This window comes from Erpetoichthys calabaricus, chromosome 11 (assembly GCF_900747795.2).
Source record: "Erpetoichthys calabaricus chromosome 11, fErpCal1.3, whole genome shotgun sequence".
NCBI lineage: Eukaryota > Metazoa > Chordata > Cladistia > Polypteriformes > Polypteridae > Erpetoichthys > Erpetoichthys calabaricus.
The window spans coordinates 68,119,026-68,144,639 of NC_041404.2; the positions used below are offsets into that span (position 1 = coordinate 68,119,026).

At 38.2% G+C, this 25,614-nt stretch overlaps 1 protein-coding gene across 1 annotated transcript in view; it reads right to left on the reverse strand.

Annotated features, from left to right (window-relative positions):
- Nucleotides 1-25,614, reverse strand: part of abcd1 (ATP-binding cassette, sub-family D (ALD), member 1) — an 87,829-nt gene continuing 62,215 nt past the window's right edge. Inside the window, exons 7-10 of the mRNA XM_028813284.2 lie at nt 18,576-18,721; nt 12,981-13,065; nt 12,451-12,576; nt 1-2,566 (exon numbers count right to left, since the gene is read on the reverse strand). Coding sequence (XP_028669117.1) covers nt 2,311-2,566; nt 12,451-12,576; nt 12,981-13,065; nt 18,576-18,721 — 613 coding nt within the window. The 3' untranslated portion in view covers nt 1-2,310. The remainder of the gene's footprint in view (nt 2,567-12,450; nt 12,577-12,980; nt 13,066-18,575; nt 18,722-25,614) is intronic.

The following is a 25,614-nucleotide window of genomic DNA, read 5'->3' on the forward strand; positions in this document are numbered from 1 at the left end:
TATCTAAGATCTTTTTATTTAAATTCTCCTTTCAGTCTTTAGATGCATATACATGTTTAGTTTCTGTAATATTATTATTAATGCTCTCCATGAAGTATGCTATATCAATCATGAACAACTATCAAAGGTACATTCACACTAAAATGAGAACAAAAAGGAAAGGTTTAATCAACTGTAACAGATAACAAAACTGCAGTAAGAACCCTTACCACACATTACAAAGACTGTAATGCTGAAACAAAGTGCCTGGTCCTAACTAGCTGCAAATTATCTGTTAGTATTCAGCATTCTTCTCTCTGAATCAGTCTAGTAATACCTATAAAAAGGACAAGGCATTTTTTACTAGGTAGAAAGTTTTAAATATATGCCTCCTTCTAAAAACATCAGATATTTATATATTATTTAGAATTAACATCTGAAACATTTATGTCATTTAAATTAAAAACAACTAAATATGAGCAAATAACAAGATGCAATTAACAACAAGGTTCATCAATGAAGAAGTGAAGAGTATAAGAATCCTCAGAAGACTAAAACTGACTTCTCCAACTAATACTATAGACAGGAGATCCTAAGAAGGAAACCCAGTGGCACTTAATTAAGACCAATATATTTACAAACCTTTACTTTCACATTCTTGGAGGCTTTTTAATTTTTTAACTGGCATTTCACATTAAGCAGAACTATACAATCCACGTACCCCTCCATTTACAAAACATTCTTTCTCCAGTACACGGTGACAGAAACCCTGTCTTTATAGCATGTACTCAGATCAACCTTAAATCTTCAATAGTATATCAGTCTATCACAAGGCACACTCACATATACCAGGACAGTCCTCAGCTGTCAATTAACCCAACCTAAAAGATCTCTGGGCCACTGGATGAGCAGGATGTAGTCTGAAAACATGCAACCATGGGGAAAACCAGCAAACTTCACAGACTTCACAGATGGTGACTAGCCTGGAGAGCACACTCTGGTCTATTAAACTGTAAAACAGCAGTGCTAACCGCCATGCCGTCATACCACTCAAAACCATGGTATTCACCCATGTTCTGAGCTTTCTTTTTCTACATATGAGAGCTGCATCGAGCAGAAGTTGGCAGCATCAGGATCTAGCAAAGACCATCATAGCCTGGGTGGGTCAACAGTCTCTGACCAACGAACACACTCACTCAGACATGCACATCAACTGTCTGGGGTAGCTGGAATCCCCAAGGAAACCCCATACAAGCATAAGGATAATATGTCAGTTCCATAGACAATGCATAATTAAACCCATTTCCTGGATCTGTGCAGTAGCAGCATTAACCACTGTGCCTCCATGATGCATATCACTATAGGACCGTTTTTTAAAGATATTTGTATAGTTTTGTTTATATACTGTAAAATACATATTTTCTAGAGGTTAGTTTTTATATAGCGCACCACTTGAATGTAGTTCCTCCATCATTATCAAATATTTAACAAAAGTTCATAATTAAGTGGTTAGATTGAAATGGCAATATAATGAAATAATGTAAATATGTGCATTCTGATTTTTAAATCAGTATTATGTTAAGGGAAACTGTAAGCACCGGGGTTTGAGAAAATTCCACAGTATTAAATTGTCAGGCACCCGGCATGATATTTCTACCAAGCCTCCTGCTTCCATTGCCATCTGACAGTAATTATTCAGCCATCAGCCAAGGGTTGTTTAAACACATCTAGCTGCTTAAATTATAAGATACCAATCCTTACTCTGTGCTTCTTTTTTGTGTCAAAACCTTTTTTAATCTCTTGAGCTTTGTATTGGGACTCAAGATTTCTACTTGCCTGTATGAATTTTTACCTGGTATTAGTTTTTATATTCCAACTTCCCTGTGCAGGCACAGTTTACAGTTTCAGTACATCTATACAGATAAATTAAACTGAGAATACAGATCAATAAAGACAATCATGGTAGGTTAAATGGTGACTTTAAATTGCACTTTGTGAGTTTGGGTGTGTGAGGATAAGGCAATGGATTAGCACCACATCCAGAGTTATTACCTGCCTTGCACCCAATGTTGCTTTGATGGGCTTTGACCACCCACAATTGGTTAATTGGTTAATCAGGTCTGATGGATAGAAATAGAAAAAAAGCATTACTGGGCTGAAAAATCTGCAATCAACCATTTTTCCTACATATGTATCCTTTGCTGTCACTCTGATTAAATCTATGCATTACAAAGCTTACTTATTGTCCATCTCACCATGAACTGCCAACTGTTCTAATGTATTTATTTAGATTGTCAACTATGACCCTATGGTTTTTAGATCTTTTTCCTTTCACTCATCAGATATATTTAATTTGCTACTGCTCATATTTTCTTTGTCTTCATTTTCAGTGGATTCAGATACATTGCTGTCCTCTCCCAACATCCTGCAAAGGTCAGCCAGTCGCCTTTGCATCTTAGGGACCCCAGCAAGCTGCACCTCAAGCCGCTGTTTCTCTTCAGTAAGAGAGAGACGGGTTGCTGTATCTAACTTCTCAAATTTCCAGCCCCCTTCACCATCAAACTGCAGAAGATGGGTGTGGTATTTCCTATAAAAAATAATGAATACATGAATAACCATAACTATGAACTTCATACTCTATTGATTAATGTCTTCATTCTCACATAAAATAGCATGGTTAACTTAGCATCTATTGAAAATGACAAATGGTTTAATTTTAGAACAAAAATTAGAAAAAAATATTCACAGCATTATTGGTACTTCCTAAAGACTGAAATTGACAGAATTAATATTTTTGTTAGTGAATTAACTATTGCAGTTCTAAAGCCAAAACTATTATAAAGATTTAATCAAAAATGAACTGGACCCTTCCATACTGTAATATCTAAATAACTAGACAGCAAGGATTGCAATATTAGGTTTGGAGTCATCTTGTAGCAAAAATTGTCAGAATTCAAAAATCCATTTTGTCTAATGACATTCAAGCAGCATTTGAAGAGCCACTTCTTCACTCATTACCTCAACACTGCTTAAGTTTTCTGTCAATCAGGTTTATTCAGTATAAGAACACAACACATTTGGCAAAACTCAGGAGGTCCTTTAATCCAAGAGTCAGTTTTGCTGGACTTTTTGTCAGATTGCTTTGTAAATTGTTAGCACAGTCAATGTATTATTTGAACCTCCTTGGATAAGTAGCTTTAATGCTATACACAGTACACATACATACACACACATATAATTGGTTAACCAACTGTGACTGCTCTTAATGAAGCATCTAAGATTGTCAATGTTTTTTCATTAACTGAGAGGATCAGTTTAGCAGAAATGAAATTCAGTTAAAAGAGAATTTCCCAGTAATGTATCAAGTTACATTCTTTCCATTTAACTAAAAATGGGGAAAAAACATAAGACCAAGCTCCAATACCTTACTACAGTTGAGGGACTAAAAGTTTATGCCAGTTATACTTAACATACACTATAGTGCCAAAAGTATTGGTATACCTCTCTAAATCATTGAATTCAGGTCTTCCAATCACTTCCATGGCCACAGGTGTACAAAATCAAGCACCTGGGCATGGAGACTTCTACAAACATTTGGGAAAGAATGGGTCGCTCTCAGGAGCTCAGTAAATTCAAGCGTGGTACCGTGATAGGATGCATGCAATAAGTCCATTTGTGAAATTTCCTTGCTACTAAATATTCCATAGTTAACTGTTAATGGTATTATAACAAAGTGGAAGCAATTAGGAACAAAAGTAACTCATCCACGAAGTGGTGGGCCACGTAAATGTACAATTACAGAGCGGGGAGAGCGCATGCTGAGGCACACAGTGTGCAGAAGTCGGCAACTATCTGCAGAGTCAATAGCTATAGACCTACAAAAGCTCAAAAACTGTGTGTACAGAGCTTCATGGAATGGGTTTCCATGGTCGAGCAGCTGCATCCAAGCCTTACATCACCAAATGCAATGCAAAGCGTCAGATGAAGTGGTGTAAAGCAGTGGTCTCCAACCTTTTTGACAGCAAGGACCACTTTATTAGATGCAAATGTTTCCATGGACCGGTCGGGGGGGGGGGAGAGTGGGAGGGGGGGGCAGTTTTATACACAATTTACATAACATTTCTATTATTATTAAGTTATTAAGCAGTTTGCATACGTTTGCAACCTGAGATTTTTCTTCTTTTTTTGCATATAACAAAGACATATGCTTTGCATTTGCCATTCCAACAGATTGCACATCACAAACATTAACACTGTTATCGTTTTTTTCGTGTCTGCCGTTTCTATAGGAGGGTGACAATGAGTTAAATTCCAATGGATGTTTTTCAAATGTTGACAAGCAATAAGCAAAAGATATCACTGAAAACCACAGAAAACAAAAACAGCAAAAAAAAAAACAGTACGAGGAAAGTTTGAAGAAAGAATTTTTTTTACAATGTTTCTGTTTGGGGATCGTTGTGCAAACATGCACATCTGAGCTGCGACCACAGATCTAACTGCTCTGTGGATGATTCATTCAGGCATTTCAAGGTCACTTCGTTGTAATGAAAGCATCTGCTGAATGTACTTCGTAGTAACGCGATTTCTATAGACTCGTGTCATATGGGGAAACTGTCAGGACCATAAAAATACATTGTTGTAATAGTCTCTCACCTCGGTCTCTCTCCTCTCTCTGCGCCGCTGCAAAGCCCCGCCCGCCAAGCGTTCTGAAAAGTCTGAGTGAGTCTCCGTTGCCGGCAGTTCTCTCGCGGCCCGGCTGTCAGACAGCTGCGGCCCGGTAGTGGGTCGCGGACCGGTGGTTGGGGACCCCTGGTGTAAAGCACACTGCCACTGGACTCTAGAGGAGTGGGGACATGTCCTCTGGAGTGACAAATTACGCTTCTTTGTCTGGAAATCCGATGGATGAGTCTGGGTTTGGTGATTACCAGGAGAACACTACTTGCCTGACTGCAATGTGTCAAGGGTAACATTTGGTGGTGGGGGGATTGTGGTTTTTGGATTGTTTTTCAGGAGTTGGGCTTGGCCACTTAGTTCCAGTAAAAGGAACTCTTAATACTTCAGCATTCTAAGCCATTTTGGACAATTTCATGATCCCAACTTTGTGGGAACAGTTTGGGGATGGCCCCTTCCTGCTCCAACATGACTGCGCAAGAGTGCACAAAGCAAGGTCTATAAAGAAATGGATGAACGAGTATGGTGTGGAGGAACTTGACTGGCCTGCACAGAGCCCTGACCTCAACCCGACAGAACACCTTTGAGATGAATTTGAGCAGAGACTACGAGCCAGGCCTTCTCATCCAACATCAGTGGCTGACCTCACAAATGCTCTCCTGAAAGAATGGTCAAAAATTCCCATAAACTAACTCCTAAACGTTGCGGAAAGTTTTCCCATAAGAGTTGAGGCTGTTACAGCTCCAAAGAATGGGCCAACCTCATATTAAAGCCTATGTATTAAGAATGGGATGTCATTAAAGTTCATGCGTGTGTAAAGGCAGGCGTCCCAATACTTTTGGCAATATAGTGTACAATACATGGTCAATAGTTTGTGGATACCTTACCATCACACTTAATATGAGTTGTTGGACATTCCATTCTAAAACCCTTTGTAGCTATAACAGCCTCCTCTCTTCTGGGAAGGCTTTCTACAACATTTTGGTGTGTATTTAGCCAAAACTGCACTTGTGGAGTGAGGTTGGGAGCATGCGCTGATAGCAGGTTGCGGTACCCACCACATTTGTGGGGTCGAGTAATAATGTTGATGAGAAGCCATTACACAGAATCATCATTCTAATTCAACCGAAAGGTGTTCAATAGGGTTGAGCATATTTTTTTGGATTCTAGCATCTTTGTACTTGTCTTTACTGTTCCTCAATTGTTCATTCATCAGGTTGTCTACGTCTCAAAAGGTGAATTTGTGATTCAAATGTATTATGCAAAATTATACTTTAAATATATAAAGAGAACAAACACAGCACTTGATCATTGCTTGGTCAAACATATTTTTGTTTTAGGCAATAAGAAGAACAAAAAAAATGCTGTCCAACATGGGATACATTTAATGTTTCAATGCTATTTATACGTAAAACTGTGGTATCACTCTGGTATGTGTGAATGAGTAAGTGAGTCTCAGCAAATTACATGGATGGTTAATTCAGGAATTTCCAGGATCACATACAGTGGTGTGAAAAACTATTTGCCCCCTTCCTGATTTCTTATTCTTTTGCATGTTTGTCACACAAAATGTTTCTGATCATCAAACACATTTAACCATTAGTCAGATATAACACAAGTAAACACAAAATGCAGTTTGTAAATGGTGGTTTTTATTATTTAGGGAGAAAAAAAAATCCAAACCTACATGGCCCTGTGTGAAAAAGTAATTGCCCCCTGAACCTAATAACTGGTTGGGCCACCCTTAGCAGCAATAACTGCAATCAAGCGTTTGCGATAACTTGCAATGAGTCTTTTACAGCGCTCTGGAGGAATTTTGGCCCACTCTTCTTTGCAAAATTGTTGTAATTCAGCTTTATTTGAGGGTTTTCTAGCATGAACCGCCTTTTTAAGGTCATGCCATAGCATCTCAATTGGATTCAGGTCAGGACTTTGACTAGTCCACTCCAAAGTCTTCATTTTGTTTTTCTTCAGCCATTCAGAGGTGGATTTGCTGGTGTGTTTTGGGTCATTGTCCTGTTGCAGCACCCAAGATCGCTTCAGCTTGAGTTGACGAACAGATGGCCGGACATTCTCCTTCAGGATTTTTTGGTAGACAGTAGAATTCATGGTTCCATCTATCACAGCAAGCCTTCCAGGTCCTGAAGCAGCAAAACAGCCCCAGACCATCACACTACCACCACCATATTTTACTGTTGGTATGATGTTCTTTTTCTGAAATGCTGTGTTCCTTTTACGCCAGATGTAACGGGACATTTGCCTTCCAAAAAGATCAACTTTTGACTCATCAGTCCACAAGGTATTTTCCCAAAAGTCTTGGCAATCATTGAGATGTTTCTTAGCAAAATTGAGACGAGCCCTAATGTTCTTTTTGCTTAACAGTGGTTTGCGTCTTGGAAATCTGCCATGCAGGCCGTTTTTGCCCAGTCTCTTTCTTATGGTGGAGTCGTGAACACTGACCTTAATTGAGGCAAGTGAGGCCTGCAGTTCTTTAGACGTTGTCCTGGGGTCTTTTGTGACCTCTCGGATGAGTCGTCTCTGCGCTCTTGGGGTAATTTTGGTCGGCCGGCCACTCCTGGGAAGGTTCACCACTGTTCCATGTTTTTGCCATTTGTGGATAATGGCTCTCACTGTGGTTCGCTGGAGTCCCAAAGCTTTAGAAATGGCTTTATAACCTTTACCAGACTGATAGATCTCAATTACTTCTGTTCTCATTTGTTCCTGAATTTCTTTGGATCTTGGCATGATGTCTAGCTTTTGAGGTGCTTTTGGTCTACTTCTCTGTGTCAGGCAGCTCCTATTTAAGTGATTTCTTGATTGAAACAGGTGTGGCAGTAATCAGGCCTGGGGGTGGCTACGGAAATTGAACTCAGGTGTGATACACCACAGTTAGGTTATTTTTTAACAAGGGGGCAATTACTTTTTCACACAGGGCCATGTAGGTTTGGATTTTTTTTCTCCCTAAATAATAAACACCATCATTTAAAAACTGCATTTTGTGTTTACTTGTGTTATATCTGACTAATGGTTAAATGTGTTTGATGATCAGAAACATTTTGTGTGACAAACATGCAAAAGAATAAGAAATCAGGAAGGGGGCAAATAGTTTTTCACACCACTGTATGTAAAAAGGGGTTTTAGATCAACCAAATACTTTTTTGGGACAAGGTGCGGGTGATTGATTAAATTAAAGTGTAACATTTTGGGCACAAGTACACAAGATACATCAAAGAAAGAAAAAAAAAACAAAAAAGATGAAGTATTTGAAGTAAGCAGCAGATACACAATTAAGTATGAGGGTAGATATATTATGGTTTAGGGTTATCTGGCAGCCAGCAGCACAGGATGCGGGTGGAAGAAAGAATGGAATGAACCAAATATCAACAAATCCAAGAAGCAAATGTTGAAGAATTAGTGAAGACACTGATGCTAAAAAAACGTTTGGGTATTGCAAGAAAATGATTCTAAATATACTTCAAAATCACCCAGAAAATACTTACTGGAAGAATAATTATTACATTTCCAAAAACTTGAATTTTACTGGCAATATGTAGGAAGACCTCAAACATGCAATGCAATGACAAAACAGCCTAAGTATATTCCTGAAGTAGAGTTCTACAAGGAAGAATGAGGAAAAATACCAAAGCAAAAACACAAAAAGCCTTAGCTGGCTAAATAATTATTGGGATGTTTTTCCTGGCACTATTCAGACCTCATTACCAGAAGTTAGGATTCATTTACAAACTGGCCAGTAAACTAACAGCTGTATCCACAGGCTTCGCTCCCACTTCACCACCATGATCCTGTATAATGTTCATAAAACTTACATTGCTATACCAATTCAGTGGTCAGTCTCAAGTTTAAATCTTATCGCATTCTTGAACAAGTGTCTAAGGTATTTGAATTCCTCTACATGGGTCATCTGCAGGGATCATACCAGTATTTTCCAGGACAGGACTATGACCTCAAATTTGTAGATGCTAATTTTCATCTCATCTGCATTGCACTCATCTATAAACTTTTTCAGTATAAATTGGAGATTGCATTCTAAAGAGTCCAGTAGGAGAACATTAACTTCAAACAGTAGAAATGCAACCATTATGTTTCCAAGTATTCAAGTACATCTCTCGCTCCACAAGTAAGGGAATCAAATTACACCCGGGAGTGTCACAGGGACCCCATGTTCTTGTAATGCCTTCCACAAGATATAGTGTACATTTTTTTAAATCCACAAAGCACATGGTAGACAAAGTTGGCAAACCCCCATGACCCCTCAAGCACTTGTCCAAGGACAAATACTTATTTACTGTTCTAAGGTCATGACATCATCAACATTGCTTCTCTTGAATCTAAGGCATAGAACTGTATTTGTCTGTAGGGGAAATTTGGCTTTTTACAGAAGCTCTTTAAATAAATATATACATAAATAGGTTGATAAGTAAATAAACACACTTTGGTCTGAACACACACTGGAATTAGTATAAAGCAAGAAAAATTCAAAAGAACGAAAAGTTCTGACTTGGCAGTCCCAGTCCCAGTGAGGCATTATGTTGATTTATTGGTGTTGGTATAAAGTAGCCACCGCAGTATTTCTTGACACACTTCTACTAAATGGTTTGTTAACTGAAAGTACTCAGTGTTAGTGCGTCAGAGAGGGGATGTGCAGAATTGTTCATAATGTTCATAAAGTTTTGTATTAATACTGTCCTTCGCTACTACCTCCCCCTGGAGTCCAGAGTGCATCCTATAACTAAGCTTGCCCTTTTAATTACCATGTTGATTCAGTGGGCCTCTCTTGAAGTGATGTTACCAGCCCAGCACACCACAGCATTGAAAATTACACTGGCCATCAGTGATTTATAGAAGATGTGAAGGGTGTCACTGCCCACATTAAAGAAAGTCTCCTGAGCAAAAAGAGTCTGCCCTGCCCTTTCTTATAAAGTTCCTCTATGTTATGACACTAGTCCAACCTGTCATTAATGTGGACCACCAAGTACTTGTAGGAGTAGACCGACCCCTATACCCACTCCTTGTATAATGACCGGACATTGAGGCTCTTTGGTGTGGCGGAAGTCAATAACCATTTCCTTGGTTTTGCTGATGTTAAGACATTCTCTTTGCACCAAGAAGCAAACTCTTACACCTGATTCCTATACTCTGTCACATACTATTTATCAATACACTCCATAAGTGCAGAATCATCTGTGAATTTCTAAAAGTGACATGACCTGGTGTTATTTTTATAGTCTAAGGTATGCAAAGTAAAGAGGAAAGAAGACAGGACTGCTCCTTGTGGTGCTTCAGTGTTGCTCATATCAGAAACACAGTCCTTGAGTCTCACAAACTGTGGTCTGCCTGACAGACAGTCCATTAACCAGGACACAACAGGCTCATCCACCTGCATATTTCTGAGTTTACCCCATAACAGAGATGGCTGGATAGTACTGAAGGCACTGGAGAAATCACAAAATCATAATCCTTACAGTGCTGCTAGCTTTGTTCAGGTTAGAATAAGCTTTGTGGAGCACATAAATAATTGCATCCTCCACTCCAATTTTTGTCCAATAGGCAAACTTCAGTGGGTCCAGGTGATCTACCTCAATAAGACTCAAATAGTCCAGGACCAGCCACTCAAAGGTCTTCATGATGTGAGATGTACGTGGCACTGGTGTGTATTCATTAGAATAGTGCCTTCTTTGGCACAGAAACAATGCAGGATATTTTCCACAACAATGACACTTTCTGAAGCCTTAGGAACAGACTGAACAGGTAACAAAGGACACTACAAAGTTGGTCAGTACAGACCTTACAAACTCGAGGACTGACTTTATCTGGTCCTGCAGCTTTTCCTAGGTGTAGCTTCTTCAGTTGGCTCCTTAATTGGTCTTCAGTTATTGCCAGTCTATTCTGATGGTCAGAGATGGACTCGTCAGTGGCCATTCCAGTTGATGTGGTAGGAGTTGTTGATGTAGTAGGGATTGTGTGAGGGGACTGGTCATTGGAAGAAGGTGGAAGTAGGAGGGAAAATCTTTAAGAAATTGTGTTCAGGGTGTTAGCTTTGTCTAGATCTCCTTCTAGCACCTGAGCCCTGGATTGCTTGAGTCCAGTAATTATGGCCAGTCCATTCCATACATCCTTCATGTTATTCTGAGTGAGTTTGTTTTCTATTTTAGATTTGTAAGCTTCCTTTCTTTCACTCATCTTTTTCTTTAGCATATGCTGTACGTCCTTCACAGCCTCTTTGTCACCGGATTTGAATGCTCTGTTTTTCTCATTCAGGAGACCTTTTAGTTCCTTAGTAATCCAGGGCTTGTTTGGAAAACCATATACTGTCAATGGGGTACCACTGTGTCAACAGAGAAGTTATTGAATGGAATCTCTATTTCAGCACCCCAGTAAAAGATTTCTGAGGCAAGCTTTGGAGTGTGATCCCTCGGTAACTGGAATACACCCTTTTGTCCCCCCCTTTAAAAATGGGGAACACCAACAATGGTTGCATCCATGACAAGTGTCAGCAATCTTTTAGCCACAGCTAAGGTATTGAACAGGGCCCATCTATGTCCAGCTACACTGGACACAGGAGTTAAAATTATTCTGAACAGAGATATTTGCTAGTTATTCCCAGCAACAGGGTGTTACAGATCTGTCAAACAGATGCTCTGTCAATCTAAGATCAGTTGATAGCTCAGCACATCCTTTTATATGATTATCCAAAATATGCAATGTCACAATTCACATAAACAACAGTTAAAAGTTTTTCTCTCTGAAACCCAAGTTGCATTTGACGGACTCTCTCATCAGTCTAAAACAAGGGTTCCCAACCTTTTTCATCTCGTTGATCCTGTGGCAGCTTTTTGAAAGTAAATTTACCCCCCAAACTGTTTTGTTCAGTAATTTGAGTTCATACTTCTACCACAATAAAGCAATTGACAAAGGGGAAATTTAAAGATACTGTTTCTAAGTTCAAATAACAATTGCAGCACATAATAATGCTATTTCACCTATTTAAAAACAACTAATGATGAGGTGATACCGGTATAGTTTCATGAAACACAGTCGATGAGAACACACATCGACAAGTCAGTCAGACGCATGTTTGTGCTTTTCAACTACAATTTTTGATATTCTTGGTGCAGTTATTGAAAGATCAAGTTTCATGTCATATTTGGGAACTAATCAAGATCTTTGTGCCTTCAACTTTTTTAAAGGATATTTATCCCCTGGGTGTAATTTACCCCCAGCTGGGAACCTCTGATCTAAAAGCTTCAGCTATATTGCACCTCGCCAGAGGTTTTGCATTCATGTACCACCCTGGGGCAAATCCAGAGTAGGAGAAAGAGACAGTGTTCTGTGTGGAGGTAAGCCAGACTACATCTATATTTTTATAGTTTAAAATGTGTGTACTTCTACGTTTGTACCCTGCAGAGACTGTGTTTACATTTTTTCACATAGAGATTCAGTGAAGTATGCAATTTGACCAGCAGTGCCAAAACTTCTGAATATGTTATTTAGTTGTTAATTTAAGGTCTGATTATGTAATCTATCAAAAGTAAAAGTCATGAAAATGTTTTACATTCTTCTTTGCAGAGTCAAAATAATTTTTAAAATCATATGGGACTAAGAGTATCTCATTTATATCTACATTTTAAATATTTTATTATTGAAATCAAAAACTGGAGTCTTTCTAATCAGCATTTCATTACTGTTCGCACCAAAAACACCCAAATTACAATCAGACTTGCATATCACTTTAGCATCTATTATGATCAATGAATCAGCATACTCTAACAAACTACATACCAGAGAGATGGACGATGGGTAATGGACAATAATGCTATCCCAGCATCCTTTGCAGCCTGAAAAATCTTGCCTTCAATATCAATGCTAACAGCACTTGTGCACTCGTCCAACAAGGCATACTTTGGCCTAAAAAACAACAAATAGGTGATTTAGTTACAATCCCTGCAGAAAGTTCATATCTACCACTTCTGAAATTACATATTTTTTTAATTTTTCAGTCCTTAATATCAGTATTAATAAGCACTATACTAAAGGTTTAATACAAAAAATCTAATTATCATTACACTTAAATACAGTGGTTTATACTGAAATTCTTAAATAATTTGCTGAACAAATTAATTAGTTTCTGTGTCTAAGTAAATTCATTTTCGCCTTTAATAAAACTATACACATCTGTCCAGTTTCTTGTCCTGAAAACCTGCACCTTTCTCCGTTTAGCTTGTCTTTAAGAAAAAATAAGAATTATAGCCATAGATTCTTCATTTAAATATCACTTTTTTAAGGGGAAGAAATTATACTTTCAGTCTTACTTGTGATAAAACATGCGAGCCATTCCCATTCGTTGCTTCTCTCCACCTGACAAGACATCCTTCCAATCACTAACAGCATTCCAGCCTGCAAGAGCAAATCTTAAATGTCATTACCACAAAATGAAAAAGGAAAAAGAACAAATGAAATCACTTCAAAGGTAATGTAAAAGTTGGGCATTTAAATAATACTCTACTGTAAATCTCCAATTGCCGTAATACGTCAAAGCCACTGCCCAGTGATAATTCATCCTTAATATTCTCCTTATCCAGATTCAGGAGACTGTATAGTAGACATATGCCAACTGGATTTCTGGGGCCAATTTTCGAGCCAGTTATTCAAAAAATAAAATCACCTTATCTGAATCCATTTGCCAATTTCAGATATTTCCCATCTACAGTCAACACATGAAAGAGTCAAACTAAGCTTTAATATGTTTCAAACACATTTTGGGATAGTAAGGGTCAATATTTTAAGCAATAAATGTAGTGTACGCTTAGAGTAGAAAACAACATAATAAAAAAACCTGCATCTTAGCAAAAGAAGAGAGTGTATTGTGCAACATTGTGTTTAGCTAAATAATAAAACCACTGATTATCTGCACCCAAGGAAAACTAGTTGTCCAAAGCAGGACAGAGAACATAATGTCAAAATAACAAACAGAAATTCAAAAGTAAATCTTCATTGAGGGAAATATGCTTGATCAGTGTGTGATAGCAAAATTCTACAATTCTACCAACTGTAGCAAACCTTGATGATAATACTTGTACATAATTCATACTAAATTACTGAGTCATACCGGATGGTCCACAGGAATGGTAAAGTCCACATTCTGCTTCTTTCATAAGACTTAAGATCAGCTTTTAGTGCTAATACATTTCTGAGACACTGATTAGCTTTTCCTGTACTTCGTCAGCATGACAGAGTTCTCTGGAACTTGGAGACTTGATGCAAATAAACTAAGTGTATTAATGACAACTATGTGTTAAGTAATTGAAGATGTGGTCCACACCCCACAACCAGATGAGTGATCCTTAAAGTTAAAACGTGCCCAGAGAAATTTGTATGAAATGTCCTTTGACTTCTGCAGTCATTCTTTCTATTGCAGACACTGTGCACACTGAGCAGCAAATGGTTACCACTTTACTGCTTTCAGTTTGTTGTTTTCAGTTGTATAACATACCAAAGACAGAAAGACAGAGTAAACCCCATTCACATTAAAATGTTGCAGATATTAGATTGGTGTGTCTAACTCTGATCCTTGAGGGCTGCAGTGGCTCCAGGTTTTCTATTTTCTTAATTAGTGACCAGTTTTTTTGCTACTACTTAACTTCTTTTACCTTAATTGTAATTGACTTGCTATTTGAGACTCAGCCCCTTAATTGTTTCATTTTTATCTTATTTAGCGGCCAAACAACAATGAGGAACAAAAGAAGCCAACACATCAACAGCTAACCTGTGTCCATCATACAATATCTGAAAATAAAGGAGAAGGTTTCAGTCATGTTGATTTGCTAAGGTCCAAAAAACATTTTGACAGTGCTCTTAAAAAAATCAACAGTTTTGCAAATATTTAATGAGGCAGAAAGAGAACACCAAAAAGCAATGAAATTAAATAACGGGTTTAATTAACAACAACGATCGGCTTCTAATTAAGAAACTGCTTGGAGTGAAATTGGTTAAATCCCCAACCTAACAGGCTACTCAGTGTCTCATTCCATCGAGAGAAACAGGGAGAAAGCAAACCTGATGAACAACTTTTTTAGCAGGTTTGACCACCCTAACCCACTCTAACCAAATAGGAGAGAGTTTTCCCCCACCCACAATTACAGCAGCCCAGGTAAGCAGAGAACAGAGGAGATTTCGTGGCAGCAAAGCAGTGGGTCCAGATGGAGTATCGCTATGACTGTTGAAGGCCTGTGCGTTGGAGGTGGGGAGTCCTCTACAGCACATCTTCACCCTGAGCCTGGAACAGAGGAGAGTCCCGAGTGTTTGGAAAACATCTTGCATCACCCCAGTCCCAAAGGTATCACGTCTTAGTGAGCTGAATGACTTCAGACCTGTCGCCTTGACGTCACATGTGATGAAGACCATGGAGCGGCTGCTGCTTCACCACCTGAGGCCACAGGTCTGCCAAGCCGTCGACTCTCTGCAGTTCGCATACCAGGAGAAGGTGGAAGCGGAGGATGCCATCTACATCATCTACATGCTACACCGACACCTCTCCCACCTGGACAGAGGCAGTGGTGCAGTAAGAATTATGTTTCTGGACTTCTCTAGTGCCTTCAACTCCATCCAACCTCTGCTCCTTAGGGACAAGCTGACAGAGATGGGAGTAGATTCATACCTGGTGGCATGGATTGTGAACTATCTTACAGACAGACCTCAGTATGTGTGTCTCGGGAACTGCAGGTCCGACTTTGTGGTCAGCAGCACAGGGGACTTTACTTCTCCGGTCCTGTTCAGCCTATATACATCGGACTTCCAATACAACTCGGAGTCCTGCCACGTGCAAACGTTTGCTGACGACACTGCTATCGTGGGCTGCATCAGAAGTGGGCAGTAGGAGGAGTATAGGAACCTAATCAAGGACTTTGTTAAATGGTGTGACTCAAACCACCTACAACTGAACACCAGCAAAACCAAAGAGCTGGTGGTGGATTTTAGGAGGCCCAGGCCCCTCACGGACCCAGTGATTATTAGAGGTGACTGTGTGCAGAGGGTACAGATCTATAAATACCTGGGAGTGCAGCTGGATGATAAACTGGATTGGACTGCTAATACTGATGCTCTGTGCAAGAGAGGACAGAGCCGACTATACTTCCTTAGAAGGCTGGCATCTTTCAACATCTGCAATAAGATGCCGCAGATGTTCTATCAAACGGTTGTGGCGAGCGCCCTCTTCTACGCGGTGGTGTGCTGGGGAGGCAGCATAAAGAAGAGGGACGCCTCACACCTGGACAAACTTGTGAGGAAGGCAGGCTTTATTGTAGGCATGGAGCTGGACAGTTTGACATCTGTGGCGGAGCAACGGGCACTGAGCAGGCTCCTGTCAATCATGGAGAATCCACTGCATCCACTGAACAGTATCATCTCCAGACAGAGGAGCAGCTGCTTCGACAGACTGCTGTCACTGCCCTGCTCCACTAACAGACTTAGGAGATTGTTCCTTCTCCACACTATGTGACTCTTCAATTCCACCAGGGGTGGGTGGGGGGGTAATCAGTAACATTATACAATGTTATTGACTGTTATACCTGCCTCGCACTCTCCACCTTGCACTTTTTAACTTGCACTGTGTTTTTATCACTCTTTAATTAACATTGTTTTTGATATCAGTATGCTGCTGCTGGAGTATGTGAATTTCCCATTGGGGATTAATAAAGTATGTATGTATGCATGTATGTACTCTATCTATCTATCTATCTATCTATCTATCTATCTATCTATCTATCTATCTATCTATCTATCTATCTATCTATCTATCTATCTATCTATCTATCTATCTATTTTTGTTTGCCTGTCATTTAAGAATAAAAGAAACAATTCAGAGGACTGAATGCTAAAAAATAGGCAATTGAAATGAGGGGGGAAAAAAGAAATTAATTAATAGCAGAAATTAGTCACTGATTAAGAAAGTGTCAGGATGGAAAACCTCCAGGATCGGAGTTAGAATCCCCAATATTACATATTAGACTGCTCTGTGTGAACTTGACTATCATTTTTATTGTAATGCCATTACAACCTGACTGCAAATTAGAAATTCATATTATTGGGTTCATTTTTACTGCACAGCTGTTTTATTTTTACTTTTTTTGCAATCTGAATTGTCAATTTTACAATTAACATTTTATTTTCAAAACTCTTTTTTGGGAGTTGTGGGCTGCTGTTTGCAGGTAAGAGTCAAGTGATTAACATGCTGTAACACTTTTTAAAAGAAAGCTCTCCAGTAGAGATTAAACTTGCAACTGATTTTATCTGTGCCCATACTGTCCCATAAAAAGGGAGCAGGCAGTCACTTTTATTTTTTCTTCTTCAGATCCATTATAAACAAGCAGACTTGTATTGTAGCTGTTAGTGCTGCTACCTCACTTTATTTTGATTTTATTTTGGGTCTTTAGGTATTCCTCTGACATTATAATGCTGTGTACTAGTTTAGTTGTTGATTCTAAAATGGCTTTACTTCAGTGAGGTCTGGTGTTAGTTCATATGTTAGTATTCTGTGCAATAGACTGGCTCACTGTTTAATTCCCTCTTTGTACCCAATGCTGCCAATATACAGTAGACTCTAGCTCTGCATGATCCTGAATTTCAATAATCTGGGATAGATGTATTTATTTTACAAGCAGTGCAAAAGTGAGAACACTCTAATAATACAAGCTCTCACTGATGGAATACATCACCATTGCTTATCATCACCATCAAATGTTCTCTCTTTAGAAAGACCAGGGGCACAATTCCCTCTTCCACTATGTATTAGGTACTCTCTTCTTCTGTCTATATGTCCTTCACTTCTGAACTTCAATTTAATGTTGTAACCCCCCCAAAAATCTTCTCTTGATCATTTTCTTTAAATAGGCAATTCCCTCTTAACACATACAGTACATACCCAATCCATATTTTCTTCCTCTCTATTATCAATGAATGAGTTCACGCAAGTCATTTTTGAGTTGTGCTGTTTCTCAACCAATGCAATTTAACATAGTATCCAGGACATCTTACTGCTACCAGAAAAAGCTACATACTTGATGCTTTTACAAAATGAGTCCTGAACTTCAGTAACACAAAAGATGTGCAGAAAATGATCTTATTATTTACAGTATCTTAAATTTCATTATCACTAAAGGAAATTTGTAGCATTTAAGCCTTGAGAGCACTATGAAATGAACAACAAAACTCATCCAGTATTTAGGTGGCAAATCCTGAATAGTATGTTCCTATTGTGCTTTGTTAAACTGTGATGTTCCTTCTGTTACTGACCATTTTTTAACAGTAAATTTTTGTCTGCTCGCAAAAATTTGTAGCAATATACTGAAACTCTCTTTCTTCTGGTGAAGCTGGCTGGCACTAGTTAGGCAGCAATTAATGGCCTTAGCTGGCAGAAAAGGTGAACAAAGATCCAGTTGACTGTAGTGAGGTCAACTAACCATTTTTAAAATTTTACACCAGCAGTGAAAAGGGAGGTAAAGCAAAAAGGGACTTGAACTAAGAAAGGCGGTAGACTTAATTCAATTAGACATCTGGTAAATTGTTCTAAGACAGGCAGTGCAAGCATAAAAGCTTAAAACACAGAGTAGCAAGTTAAGGAGTAGGACTCCAACCTCTGGATTTTTTGCATTTTGTATTTAAAAGGTGACTACCATTTTTTCCACCTTTTACCATTGGTGCCTTTTTATATTCTTTATACCTCCCTCCCCTTATAAATAACTATTTAGCCACAAGGCAAAATTAAAACTTAAATGTGCCTAGTCAGCTTGAATTTCTGTGCAACATCAGTGGGAAAGGTACAGTGTTGAAAAAACTTTGCTAGAAACTAATCAGTTCATCAGTTTCAAATCAAACCAGTTTCAAATTTTTCATTTTGAATTGCTACTTACCACCCTCTCTTTGAAGAATGTAACGCAAGTTTACAATATCCAGAATATGCTCCAGGTCAGAATCCTTGAAACCTTTTCTGCTCATTTCTTCAAGGGTGTCAGGATAAATTACCTGATCTCGTAGTGATCCTACTGACATATAAGGTCTGTTGCAAGAAAGTAGAATTATGTGTTAGAATTGAAATGTGAGGTATGCAAATAGATGTATAATGAATGGATGATAATGGTCATTCATATATCTAAAATTCACTTTGAGAAAAGAAGTATATAATACTGGAAAAAGTATTTGCAAAGCTTTTCAAAGCGATGACTGAAATAGTAAACATCTACGTCCTTCACCAGGGATGGTTCCAGCTTTATCTGAGATGCTGCAGGAATCCATATAATATATAATCCAATCCACCACACCCCTAAATGTAGTTAAATGAGTTATGAAAATGAATGGATGTATTGATGAATGAATCTGGAATATGGATGGATAGGTGGGTGCAAAGAGGAGTTGAATAGCTGGAGGATAAAGCATACAAGCAATCCAGTTTATTTTTCAGACAAGAGGTACAATGAAACAGCTAAGGCATTGTAAGTAAAACCATAACGTTGCTGGTTCAGTTACTGCCTTGAACTCCTTGTGTGACTCTATGCAAGTCACTTAACCTGCATGTGCTTCTGTCATAACAAAAAGTATACATTTATACTGTTCACTGATCTTGTACAACACCATAGGTAAATTACATACTACTAGTCAAAAGTAGAACGTCTCAGTTTTTCCAGTTTTTCTTTCAAATTAATCAGTGGAAATGCAACTTTTGACCGGTAGTGTAAATACATATATATGCTTAGTGGTCATTTTATTAGGTATGCCTTCTCATTAATGCAAATAGTATGCTCCTCCAAAATCTTGTGGCTGCATTAATAAATACAAAATACATATACTGTCAAAAATGTAATTGTCACTAAATCTAACATTAAAATGGAAACGATGCATGAACAAAGCGACTTTTACCGTGGTGAGATTAATGGTGCCAGACAAAGTGCTTTCAGCCCACCAGAAGCATCTGTCCTTTTGGGATTTTCAAGCAATGCAGTGCCTAGAGCAGTGGGTCTCAAACTCAGTCCTGGGAACCTCATGTGCCTGCAGGGTTTTGTTCCAACTAACTTCTGTTGGTCTCCTAGTCTAACTAAGCAAGCTGCTATTTCCCAGTTTCTATGTTTTAGGGTCAATGTAGAAACTTAAATGAAATTCTGTCAATTTTTATTAGAATGTACCGAGCATTTATGTACTTTACCTGGAAATAATTTAGTGATTTTTTTAATGTGGTTTTCAAGATTTTCCTCATCATCATCATGATTTTTTTTCTGCTTTTCTATATGATTTGGTTATTTAATCCATTATTAACTAATGACTCTAACAAATAAGTAGTTGCTGCCAATCAGCTTTCAAGGGTGTCTGCTCTGTTTATTGTTAAATGTCATTTTTAGAATAAAGATATGGGAGCAAAATTCATAGGAACAAATTTATATTAAAACAAAAATGAAAGTTAACAATTTAAAGCTATATCAAAAGTACAAATATTTCTAAATATAATACAAATATTAAAAACACTGCTGTGCTTTTCTGAATGCAGAATACGAGAAGAAGAAACAAGACTACCTAATTAAATGAGATCAATTACAGGTACAGTAATCCCTCGCTATATCGTGCTTCGACTTTCGCGGCTTCACTCTATCGCGGATTTTATATGTAAGCATATTTAAATATATATCGCGGATTTTTTGCTGGTTCGCGGATTTCTGCGGACAATGGGTCTTTTAATTTCTGGTACACACTTCCTCAGTTGGTTTGCCCAGTTGATTTCATACAAGAGACGCTATTGGCAGATGGCTGAGAAGCTACCCAACCACAGCGCGTATTATGTATTAAATAAAACTCCTCAAATATATTGTGAGCACGGGGGCTGTTCGCACCCCTAGAGGACACAGCTGCTCCTCAAAAAACGCTGAAAGATTACCTTCACTGTGCTCCCTTCTTTGCTAGGCTTACATGTGGCTGCTTTGCAAGCGATATGCTTCCCGCATGGTGCTTCCCATACTTAAAAGATCAAACAGCACGTATTGATTTTTGATTGTTTGCTTTCCTCTCTCTCTCTCTCTCGCTCGCTCTGACATTCTCTGCTCCTGACGGGAGGGGGTGTGAGCAGAGGGGCTGTTCGCATACTGGCCTAGAGGATACGGACGCTCCTCTAAAAAATGCTGAAAAATGCTTGCTCCCTTCCTTGCAGCTACTTTGTCCGGCGGTGCTTCGCATACTTAAAAGCCAAACAGCCCTATTGATTTTTGACTGTTTGCTTTTCTCTCTCTCTCTCTCTCTCTCTGATGCGCACTCCTTTGAAGAGGAAGATATGTTTGCATTCTTTTAATTGTGAGACGGAACTGTCATCTCTGTCTTGTCATGGAGCACAGTTTAAACTTTTGAAAAGGAGACAAATGTTTGTTTGCAGTGTTTGAATAACGTTCCGGTCTCTCTACAACCTCCTGTGTATCTGTGCAAATCTGTTACCCAAGCATGACAATATAAAAATAACCATATAAACATATGGTTTCTACTTCGCCGATTTTCACCTTTCGCGGGTTCTGGAACGCAACCTCCGCAATGGAGGAGGGATTACTGTACTGTAAAATGACTGACTGTGAAATTGGTTGGACCAGTAGCCACATGGGATACCAAGGACTTAGAGAACCAATGGTCTGTAATTTACAGAGAATAGTATGATAAACAAAAAACACCAAGTAAACAGCAGTTACATTGAAGAAAACACCCTTTAATGACCACAGTCAGAAAAGGAAGACCACACTTGTTTAAACTGACAGTAACGTCATAGATAAACAACAGCTAGATACTCTTCATGCAGAGGAATTGGATAAACCTCTGACACTAACAGAATTACTCAATGCTATAAACTCACTTCAGAGTGGGAAAGCACCAGGTTCTGATGGCTACCCTGCTAAATTTTATAAAAGATTTTCAATTAAGTTAGCTCCTCTTTTATTAGTAGCATTTATAGAAGCCAGAGACAATAAAATTCTATGTCGAACTTTTCACCCAGCATTAATTACCGTTTTTCCTAAGAAAAATAAGGACTTATACAATATACATCATACAGACCGATCTCACTTCTGAATAATGATGTCAAGATACTCTCCAAAGTTCAGGCTAGAAGGACTGAGAAAGTGCTCCCTTCTGCAATATCACAAGTCCAAATCGGATTTATTAAAGTTAGACACTTAGCCTCCAATCTTCAATGCCTATTTAATGTAATATATTCACCCATAAAGTCTAACACTCCAGAGATCTTATTATCTTTGGACCCAGGGAAAGCATTTGATATGGTTGAATGGGACTACCTATTCACCACACTGCATAAATTTGGCCCGAACATATGTTCATGGATCAAATTACTATATAACAGTCCAGAAGCTTCAGTTTGTATTAACAACCTTGTTTCTGACTACTTCAAACTAGAATGAGGTACTAGACAAGGATGCCCCTTGTCACCACTGCTATTTGCAATCGCCACTGAGTCATTGGCTGTACACTTCCTGAATGCATCAAAGATAAAGGGGATTTTCAGAGAAGGAGCTGAACAGAAAATATCACTATATACAGATGATATGGTACTGTATATATCAGACCCACAAAAATTCTGTGCCTGCAGCCCTAACTGCACTAGCAGAATTTCAAAAGATATCTGGACTCAAAATTAATTTGAGCAAAAGCGTGCTTTTTTCTGTGAATTCTCTAGCAAACAACATTAGATTGGACACCTTCCCTTTAATCATTGCAGATCAGTTTTAACGCCTAGGGGTAAATATCACAAGTAAATATAAATCTCTTTTTCAACAAAATTTTGTTGACTGCTTGGAAAAACTTAAACAAGACGTGCATAGATGGTCCATCTTACTTTAGTAGGGTGAATTAATACCATCAAGATGAATACCCTTCCTAAGCTTCTGTTTCTATTTTAAAACATCCCCATATACATTAACAAATCATTTTTTAAAAGATTAGATTCAATCATAACTTAATTTATTTGGAATTCGAAATATCAACACATCCAAAGGGTGACCCTACAACAACCGAAATCAGAAGGTGGCATGGCTCTACCTAGTGCTGGGCGGTATACCGGTTCATACCGAAAACCGTTTTTTATTTTTTTTATGATATGGATTTTTCTTATACCGTAACACCGGTTTAAATTGCCTAAACGACGTTCGGAACGTGGCGCAGCGGGAAACGGTTCAAGTGGGGACACCGCTAAACACAGATTTGTTGCACTAGGGCTCTTTTTCACTGCTACACCACCAAATAGTGGGCGGTAGCATAGGTATGCCGTGCGGTGAAAATGGACAGAGAGCCGAAAAAAAGCAGTCACGTCTGTCGCCTGGAGATGCTTTAGTTTTAAAAGGTCAGATGTGTAAGTACTGTTTCTATACTACTGGATAACACTGCAAGCCAAGTTGTACTTGTTTTATTTGTTTTCAATACAGTGTAATGTACCTGGGTACTGTGTAATAGTGTGACGACATTTTGACTTTATTCTCGACATTTCCACTTTAATCTTGACGCTTATGACGAGAATAAAGTCGACATGTTGACTTTATTCTCGTAATTTGTCATTAAAGTAGAACATCGTAAACTAAACTTCATCATAAAATGAATATTTAATTTACTAGATTTTCTCAAACTCCGTTATAAGTTATATAGCACATTAAATGCTTTGTGTTAAGTGATTTGTTCAGAGATGGGCACAACTCTGAATGGATGGCATAATTAAACATGTATAACGAAGATATTTTTAAAGTTCTGAACACTCCGTGGGCTAAGTTTATAACTAGTTTTAATTTCACAAAGACGTTTATCGTGTGGTGATTGGTTATTTGGTGAAAGAAAAAGGAAGGATAGGAACTGGGGTTTTGGTAGCCTACGTCAGATAGAGACAGCATGCATGCAATAAAGATAGCCCGCTCAGAAGAACATGCATTTAATTCTGTGTTCGTGTCTCTGACCAGCAGATCACAAACCCAACATTTACACAATATTTAAGTTAAACCTGTGCGATAGCTATTCATACATCCAGTTTTTTGGAGCCTCGTCACACCTGCCATAAAGTTGTCTACACTGAACATACACCTGGCGACCCCTTACTGCGAGGGAGCAGCACTACCGCCTCACTACCGTGCCTGTGTAATACCTGCTTTAATGCATTTCATCATGAAAATGATATCAAGTTTTTATCTTAGCATTCTAAATTTTTAGAAAGTACGAATATCATGAAGTGAATGGATTCTGTATGGTGATCGCTGTCTTCTCTTAGTGCGGAGGAAGTCAGTTTAAGAAGCGTAGTGATTAACCACTGGGTCGGGGAACGTAACATAAAGCATTTAATGTGCTGCATTAATTTATGGCGGGGTAAATTAAGTAATTGATTAAACATTGATTTTAGGAAGAAGTTTAGTTTACGACATTCTACTTTAATTATGAAGTAAACTATGAGAATAAAGTGGAAATGTCGACTTTAATCTCAACATAAACGGCGAGAATAAAGTGGAAATGTCGACTTTAATCTCGACATAAACGGCGAGAATAAAGTGGAAATGTTGACTTTGTTCTCGACATATAGTTTGTTTTTTTCTTCCCAGTATAGCTTAGCTTGAAGCAAGGTCCATATTAATGCAGTTTGCCTAAATGATGGTTCAGTTGATAAAGATGTCACCACCAAGTTGCACTTGTTGTATTTTATTTTAATTTGGTGAATACTGTGTAATGCACCTGGGCTTGAAGTCTTGAAGTAATAGTGCAACTATAAGTAATAATACTATTATTTATTTTATTGTTATTATTTATTAGTTTAAATATTATGCAGTTTAATGATGATAAAGTTGTTTAAAAAGTCACTTTAACGTGTCAGTGGACAGAGATTGTTAACATTAACAGAAAGTGTAGTTGGTTTACAAAAAATATTTACTATTTATTCCTTTTCTAAGACATATTCGGTGCAATACAGTTTTTGACAAGCACTTCTGGATATTTTACTAAGTCTAAATGCCTCTTTGTATGGTTGAAAATATGTTGTCAAAATTATAGTTTGTTTTTGCAAAATTTGTTCAATAAAAAGGTTCTATATTTTGACTGCATCTGTCATGCAATGTGATACTTTCTCCATTAGTGCCACCCCCTTGAAAACTATCACTTTATGGGGCAATGCAAAACTGTATTAATACTTGTGTGCACATTAAAATGTTTTTTTTTTTGTACAATGTACAATACTCTTGACAGTGGAATAGGTTATTCTTAGCCAGTAATTGCAGTGGAAAATGTGGTTAACATCCACTCATGCATGGGGAAAAAAATACCGTTGAATACCGTGAAACTGGGATAATTTAGAAAAATACCGTGATATAGAATTTTGGTCATACCGCCCACCCCTAGCTCTACCTAATTTTCAATTTTATTACTGGACGGCAAACATACAAGCTATAAAAACCTGGACATTGCCACAAATAGTTGAACACACACTAGCTTCGTCCACAGTAGAAATAAAATCCTGCAGTACTTCTTTATATTCCCTGCTTTGTATATCAGTAAATACAAGGTATCATCAATATACTAACAACCCAATTGTCCTTCATTCACCCAGAATATGGAATCAATGTAGGAAGCACTTCAAGTTAGAGAATATTTCATCTGTGGCACCTCTACATGATAACCACCTTTTTCCACCCTCTCAAATGTACACAGTTTTTAATGTTTAGAAAATGTATGGGATTAAATCATTTAGAGATTTGCATATAAAGAATGTCTTAGCATCCTATAAACAATTACACTCCAAAATTAGTTTCCCATCAACACTGTTTTCCACTATCTCCAAATCAGAAAGTTTGGTAAAAGAAATCTGCCCGATTTTCCTCACCTCCTATCTATTTCTATTCCAGAAGAGATATTGATCAGTCTTGAAGATTCAAACAGCATTTCCATAATATA